The following is an 8313-nucleotide window of genomic DNA, read 5'->3' as shown; positions in this document are numbered from 1 at the left end:
GTTTCATGCTTGTAATACCATGGCACGGTGCCATTACTATACTATCATCATGGAATTATAACTGCATGCCTTTCATAACGGTAAAGACGTGCTTTATAAGTACACACACACATATGAGTGCTAATTAAGTAAACCAATGGTTTCCAACCTTTTTTATCTGACAAACCCACAGCTCTGTCACATGCACTCAGGAATCCCTTCATCAATGCCTCTTACATTCAGTGTGGTCTTTTAAGCTTATTTAAAACCAGATCTGACTAGTTTCAGCTCCCCATTTAGACTATTATGGCTCTTATGGTTAGCAATACCTCAACCACCTATCAATAACTGTGATTTACTGTTTTAACCATTTAACGCTCCTGTTAACAGTTATTTATGAGGTCCATGTTCTTTATTTATTGTGTTTAGCTTAGAATTTATTTGTCCATATTTAGCCAATCATTTCTGTTAATGCATACTTTTAGCTCACAACTTCATGCTCACTGTTACCGTTTTAAAAGTTAATCTGTCTTTTATAGAACTATTTAAGCTGTTAATTCTAACAATTTCACTACAATGAACAAATAAAAGTGTTAGGTAAGCATATAGTGCTGTGCAAAAATCTTGAGCCACCCTTCATTTCTTTATATTTTGCTTTCAAGGAGCCAGACTTTCTTATAATTTTTAAGAGTGTTTCTCTCTCTTCAGGTTTTCTGGAGGTCTTTTAGCGTTTTACTTTGGATATTGGCTGCTCCTCACTCATTTTATCTCCAGTCCTTGTACCTGACTTCTTTAACAGAAATGTGTTTTAGTTTGTTGAGTCATTCAACCATAAAAAAGGCACAAAAGTCAACGAATAAGTAACAGACAACTTGGCAAAGAACCAGTTTTAATTTGTATCTTTAGGCACTTTGTTACGAGCAGCCTGTCACAAAAACATTTGTTCTCATTTCTTTTGTTGAATATATGAAATGCCAAAGATAATGACGTCTGACAGACATAAAATATTACTTTTGCAACAACAAGTGATTCCTAAAAAGCTATCACACACATATTAGACATATCTTGGCATGGTGTGCAGTGTGTCCTTGAAGAAACTGTACAAGTCGAAGACAAAAGAAGTGGCAAGCCTCAAAAATTGCATTTACAGCACAGGAACGGTATCTGAAAGAAACAGGAAAAAATCCAGCAAAGACCTGACACAGGACCTGAGAGATGCACCTGACACTTTAGTTAGTCACTAAAGGAAGGAAACTGCAAAACAAAAAGGCTGATGTATTCCGAATTACACAAAAACTGGACTGAAAATCAGCGGCAACAGGTCTGTCGGAGTGATGAATCCAAATGTGACATTTTCACGTTCAAATCATTGTCAATAAACACGAAGGAGGTTAGGAGTGCAGTACAACAGTGTCTAGAGCCATCTGTAGAACATGGTGGGGGGTCCGCCATGATTTTGGGCAGTATTTCAGCCAGTGGATCAAGACTTTTGCACAGGTAAACTGTTAAAAATGTTAAAATAGCAAACAAAAAAAGTGGGACTCTTTTGTTTTAGCCCAAAGTGTGGCTAGCAGTTGAAACTGTTGTAGCTATACCTTGAGCTAAATATACAGGGTGGGCCATTTATATAGATACACCGTAATAACATGAGAACGGTTGTGGCACATTAGTATATGTGAGGGGGCAAACTCCTCAAGAGAGGTGGTGACCATGGTGGCCATTTAGAAGTTGGCCATCTTGGATACAGCTTTTGTTTTTCAATAGGAAGAGGGCCATGTGACACATCAAACTTATTGGTAATGTCACAAGAAAAACAATGGTGTGCTTGGTTTCAACGTAACTTTATTCTTGGAGATGGGTGGTCTCGTAGGGTGTCTTGCATTGAAATCTGCTGCAATGACCCGGTTACTGCGTTCACCAGATATCAACACAATTTCGATCCGCTCCTCACGTGTTAACCTCTTCAACATGTCAAGGGCTGTGAACAAAGAGAAACTTGTAAATAACTCAGGAAAGAATAAAGTTACGTTGAAACTGAGCACACCATTGTTTTTCTTGTGACATTACCAATAAGTTTGATGTGTCACATGGCCCTCTTCCTATTGAAAAAACAAAAGTTGTATCCAAGATGGCCGACTTCTAAATGGCCACCATGGTCACCACCCATCTTGAGGAGTTTGCCCCCTCACATATACTAATGTGCCACAAACAGGACTTTAATATCACCAACCATTCCCATGTTATTACGGTGTATCCATATAAATGGCCCACCCTGTACATAGCATGTGAGCAGGTTTAGCTAACATGTTTATCTATACTGCTAGCTAATGATTTTAGCTGTTAGCCATACTCCTACAGATATTAACATTAGGTTTTCACATATTGAAAACAAATACATGAAGTTAAGAAATATGTGAATCAGTTGTGTAGGTTTGCATGTCTGCTGTTTAATTGTGGCTTTAAATGGTTATAACCTTCTGCTTTAATCACACAGAGGTCCGCTCAGTTCTTTAATTTAATTGTATTTTTTTAAAGATGAGTTGAGCTTATCTTACCATGTACGCCTTCAGCTACTGCAGAAGTGTCTCCTTTATGGGGACTATGAGTATAAAACATAAGAGACTTCTGGAGGACTTGATTTCTTACTCTGACTCACTTAAAACTTTTCTATAACAGCTTGTGTAATCAAACAGGCTATTATAGATGCACTAGTTTCCCCTGCCTGTGCTTGATTAGTTCAAGGTAGATCTATTAGGAAGAAACTGTGGACAATTTCTGACAGTTTTGTCATCACAGGATGCTCAGCAGACAGCTGGTGGTTCCCTTGCTTGTTTATCCAGCTTTCATCTATTCTAGTTTGTGACAAGCACTGCATTTCTTACTATATATGATATGTGTCAAAATAAGCATTTGTTTATACTAGTACTTAGTCAGACAGGCTGCATCTCCTCTGAAGTCTTACGTGTTTCCTGTCTTTGGGAAATAGTTAATTTTCTTAAAACTGGTTTAAAGAGAAGGATTGATCAGCTTTTATCTGCCTGTGCTCGTCTGTTTGGAGGTCTATTCCAGTTCAGACAGGAGAGGGTCAGGGGAACGCAGAGAGGCCCGGTCCTTATGGGCCTCGATGCTAATTAAACCTAAACTGATAGAAAAAGCCTTCTCCACACTAATTATTCCCCATTTCAAGTCTAATTTCACCAATCAGTGCCATCTTTATTTCTGAGAGCAAATTGGGCAGTAATCATTTTCCAGTGGAGATTTCCCTGCCTCTAATTGTTGAAGATGATTTAGTCATTATCGGAATGCTGGCTACTCTTATCAGTCATCTCACAGGGCAAATTTATCTAGAGATTGTGCTCAGAGACATTAAGCTGGATATTATAATGAATTTTTAAAGTGATGACTCATGGTGTTGTCTTAGTCTGAGTGTTTCATACACGCGTACTCTAGCTAACAGGTGAAATGAAGCAGAAATGGGATGAAATGAAATGACGTGGCACAGCCTGAGAATATTTATCAAGATATTTAATGGAAAATAGTTGTACAAAAAAAAAAAAAAAAAAAAAAAAAAAAGAAGTTGTGCACTTATTTGACAGCAAGTTTAAATCAAACCACCATTGACACAATTCGTTTTCAGTGCAGTGACTCTTAGCGGTGATATGTTAAAAGGATAAAATGTTTCATTAATGTCTTCCACGAGTTACAAGGAGCTTACCATAAGAGCCTGCAGCAGATCGAGATTTATACATTTTATTAGAAGCGCTACAAAAATATCACTTATCTTATATGCAAATTCAGTTACACAGTTAATGAGCACGGAGCAAGCCACGTCCAGATAAGGAAAGGTAAAAATACAAAAAAAACAGACGAAGCAGTGTGTTAGCAGAATGTAAAGGAAGTCCAAGCGACTAAACATCAAGGACAAGAAGAAGGGGGTGTTACTTCCTTTTCCTGTTTGTCCACTTTAGCTTCCCGTCTCTCTGTGCTGGAGCAGTCTGGCGGGTCAAGGTGATCCCTCTTTAATTTCCTTCAGCTTGATCAGCATGTGCAAAATGCGAGTCAGCTCTGCTTTCATAGCTTTCAATATACTTGATTGTATACGTTTGGCACGGAGTTTACTCTATATAATATATTTAACTTCATTTAATTTCGACATCATAAAATCTTGTGTCCTCTTCTTATACACCGCGACACACCAGCAAATAGATACACGCAGCTGGAAACAAACACACAACACACAAATCTCCCTTTCTCAAAAAAATAAGCCCTATTTTTTTTTTTGCATTACAGCTTCTAAATACATGAATCAATATGGCAAAAATTTCACTGATGCACACTGGCGGCCCAGGTGACAGCTGATATGTTTCACAAACACGCTCTCTTTATGTTACTTGCATTTGCACGGTTTTAAACCGCGCCTATCATGGGATTCTTCCGTCTTGGGTCAGGCTGTCTTTCGTCACCGTAGCGATAGCGGTCGGGGCTGTTGTAACGCTCCTTGACGGCAGGGTTTCTCTCTGGACTGGTGTAGCGGCCGGGGCTGGCTTGCCGGTATCCGTCTCTTCTCCCTACGGTGTCGTAGTATTGGCGCCCTCTTTGACCCGCGGAGGGTGACGGAGGGACGTCCTGTCTTAAGGCAGCACGGTGCTGCTGTCCTGCCTGGGAAGAGGGGTGGTAGCGGGGATTGTTGAGCGGCTGCTGGGTGCTCAACTGAGGGATTGGCAAACGGCCCGAGTTACTCGCACCTGGAGCGTCCTGATAGTGATTGGGGCCGGAATCTCTTGGCACAGGTCTGGAGTGGGTGGGGTAATCATATGGATCCCTCCTGAAAGGAAAAAGATGGTTGGTGTTAGAACTTTGTTCGAGTCCTGGCTGCAGGATTGTTAGACGCCAACAGTCAGGACAGACACATGCATTTTACATACAAATATAGATGTATGGTTAACAGGCTAGAGATGTCAACATTTAAGACTAGTTTAAACTGGTTTGGAGATGTGGACGTGCCAGAGATTTGGGCCTCCTTTGTGGTAAGCCGCCTTCTGTTATTCAGTTTATGTGGCGAGGCTGCGGCCTTGGCAGGAATGACTTGTGGGGGGGAGGCCGTGGATGGAGAGATGCCAAGAGATAACAGCAAATGCCTTGGTAAGCATATATGAGGTTGTGTGTGTGTGTGTTTTTAGCTCGTGTGTGCAGGAATGTGTGTATGTGTGTCCCTTGGGTCTGCAATAACGAGGCAGCCAGCTGGAAGTCTCCGGTTCCCTCCCCACTAGCTGTGGGTGATTAGGGGCTAAACCCCAGGGTAAGGCGACCCGCGGGGCTCGGGGAGACGGAAGGAGAGAGAGAGTGAGACTGGAGAGGGAACTAGAGAGAAAGTGCGAGAGAGGGGGGTGAGAAAAAAGAGAGACACACAGGAGAAAAGAAAAGGGAGGGCTGATCACCTTTCATTCGGGCCCAAATGTTTTCCGTCTTATGTGCTGTTTCCAGTGGTGAGTGACACACAAGTCAAGCTAGAGCGAGTAAGCAAATCTAAAAGTCAGGTCTTCAGCAGCCTAGCTGTAAGGGAAACTCTCCTATTTATAAAAGTGGTGAGGTGCAAGAGAACTGTCAACATCTTAAATTATACGTTTTGGCATTCAAATTATATAAAAGTCATTTTGGCAAACATCTCTGCTTTCCGGACAATTTAATATACTACATGAGCTCATTTAAACTACACATTTTTACCATATGTTCATATGCTGCAAAAAATCCTTTGGAACTTCCAGGATTCTTCACATTGATTACTTATAAAATGTGGCTCATCTAAGTCACAATTTCTAGATCAAAACATGCCTTTACTAGAAATCAGTACTCAGGATTACATAAGGACCTTTGTGCTAAAGACGTCTCAAAAGTTACCTTGAGTCACGTGTTCCCATTAAGGAGGTAGTTATTGACAAAGCTGCGCTCTCACTAAATACTGGGCAATGTCTTGAGCCCAACTTCTTTCACAATACCTTAAAAGAAGCATTAAAAACGTTACATCAGCTAAAGGTATGACCTAGGTGTTCATCAGTCCATGTGGGAGACGTTATGCAAAGATCTGGAGAATGTTCTGTGGATGGATTAGACAAAAGCTGCAAAGGTTTCAGAATCACCATTACGCCAAGGGATTTTACTCAAAAAGAAAAAAAGAAAAGACTTTAACAGAAGTTGTGTAAAGCCACAAGATGCACGACCCAAGAGATAGAAGAAAGTTCTACCGGAGTTCTGACCTTTACCTGGATTAGATGCAGTGACATGACCTTACAAAGGCTTTTTAATCAATACATCCCAAAAATACTGATAAACTGATAACCCAGAATTCCCCCTCATTATTGTGCAAGACTGATGGGAAACTGACTGAAGCCGTTACTGATAATAGAGAGTCTACTAGTTATCAAATACAGAGTTCACTCCCTTTTTTACGTGTGCTTTTCCATCCAACACAGTGAGTAATTACTCAGTGAGTTCAACAAAGACATGACAAGAGAGACGAGGCAGTACATAGATCAGTAGTGTGTGTTGCCAAAGAAAATTAATAATCTGATTCAGACTGAGATACAGTAGGCTGGATTTGATACTTTCGTTGTGTGGACATCACAAACAAAGTTGTAGTTGTTATTCTTTGTCTTAATTTGCACAGTGTTCTTGGAGCACGGATGCAAAGTTGATGCCCTCATAGTTTAGTGTCTACGCCAAGTGGATCAAGGACACATCTAAAAGCTGCAGGACACTGTTCCTTGAGGCCTGGAGTTCCCCCACCCTTGGTCTACACGGTCAAGACCATGGGGTAACAACATAACTGGCAGGCACATATGTCTCCACAGAGCCTGTAGTTCAGCCTCTATGACGAAATATATACATGACAAACTTATGACACTTGGACCTAGGTGGGCACAACATGATGCATTCTAGTCTGAAAACTATAACACTGGCATAATTCCTTCCTTGATTATGGAAAACATGTTGCTACTTTAAGAACTGCTCTGACCGCCACATGAGCAGCACAGTGCTGGCTATTGTTCAAATTGCTCTGGTGGTATATCAATCAGCAACACAGAACAGCCAAACAGATTTAGATATTTACTTCCCACCCTTCAAAACTGGCTCCTGCTGCAGTTATTATACAGAAGCCTTGAGCTTAGCCTTTCCCTTGTTCTGTAATCATATCCCTCCGTCTCCTCTGTCCACTCCCATGAGTCGAGCTCAGCACCTGTTGACTGGCCAATTAGAAGGACTCACTCACCACAGATTGGGTAGCACACAGCTTGGTTGTGAGTGAGTGTGCGTCTGTACTTGTGCCTTTGCAGACTTCCCATGAGGATATTCATGGACTGCGGTGACGTGAATTTCTCTAAGTGTGTGTCCGTATATCAGTATGGCGTGGGCTGCGAGGCTTGACCACCCAAACAGAGCAGTGGGACAGGATACACAGGTGGTCCCAACAATGAACAGCACTGCTTTGTCAGTCAGTACAGCCAAGATGGAGTTGCACATGCACAAAGACTTGCACTGCCAAGGCTTGAGATAAAAAGCAAAATAGGGTTGAAAAGAGAGAGAGGAGAGAGAAGATTCAGAGAAGTAGAAAAAGAAACAATATGAAATGAAGACATGGGGGAGAGAGAAGCAGAAATAAAATGTGGGTAAAAACAACGTAGTCCTGCTTGGAAAGCTCTGCAAGGCAGGAAAGGAAAGGGATAGACAGAGAGGAAGCGAGCCGAAGGTCAACCTCCTCATTAATCCAGATTAAATGGCGAAGGCCACCAGGGGAGGCGATGAGAAGGAATGGAGCGATACGTGGATAGAGGGGGGAGAACACCTGGGTCCTCAATCCGGCTCAGGGCCACCCAAACAGACAGGAACCACCGCTGGCTTCCCCGTTCTTCTTTCATCGCTCCTTATTTTTTCCCTCCCTCTGCGATCTTCAATTTCCACATCTTTCAGACGAGCATATTCATCTTTCTCTTCTTCTCCTTTAGGCTTTACTTGTCTCTCCATCGCCTATATAACCTCTCTGCTTAGTAGCAACTCAGGAAATGTAATCACCTCGGTCCTCTTTAAGATAAGGCCAAAGCAGTATTAGAACAAACAAATATCACAGTAACCCTTTAGTGCTACACTACAATTGGATTTGCTGACATCCATTTATTTTCAGTGCTAATATTTATAGCTGTGTAAAATTTTAAAATCTAAATAGTTAAATTATCTCATTCTGCCATGTCCATTTTCTAAGCGTTAAAGTAGGAGCGATAGAGTTCTCTTGGATGCTGGGATGGCCTGCTACCCCTGCTCCGTAGCTGTATACACCACAGA

The 8313-nt window shown here is 41.5% G+C and overlaps 1 protein-coding gene across 2 annotated transcripts in view; it reads right to left on the bottom strand.

Annotated features, from left to right (window-relative positions):
* Nucleotides 1-3487: 3487 nt before the first annotated feature.
* The window catches only part of pard3ba (par-3 family cell polarity regulator beta a), a 191113-nt gene continuing 186287 nt past the window's right edge, over nt 3488-8313 (bottom strand). For both annotated transcript variants that reach the window (XM_040038425.1, XM_040038424.1), the window contains exon 24: nt 3488-4804. In XM_040038425.1, coding sequence (XP_039894359.1) covers nt 4387-4804 — 418 coding nt within the window. In that variant the 3' untranslated portion in view covers nt 3488-4386. The remainder of the gene's footprint in view (nt 4805-8313) is intronic.

Source organism: Simochromis diagramma, unplaced genomic scaffold (assembly GCF_900408965.1).
Source record: "Simochromis diagramma unplaced genomic scaffold, fSimDia1.1 OVJJ01000413.1, whole genome shotgun sequence".
Classification (NCBI taxonomy): domain Eukaryota; kingdom Metazoa; phylum Chordata; class Actinopteri; order Cichliformes; family Cichlidae; genus Simochromis; species Simochromis diagramma.
This window is presented reverse-complemented; position numbering and strand designations above follow the sequence as displayed.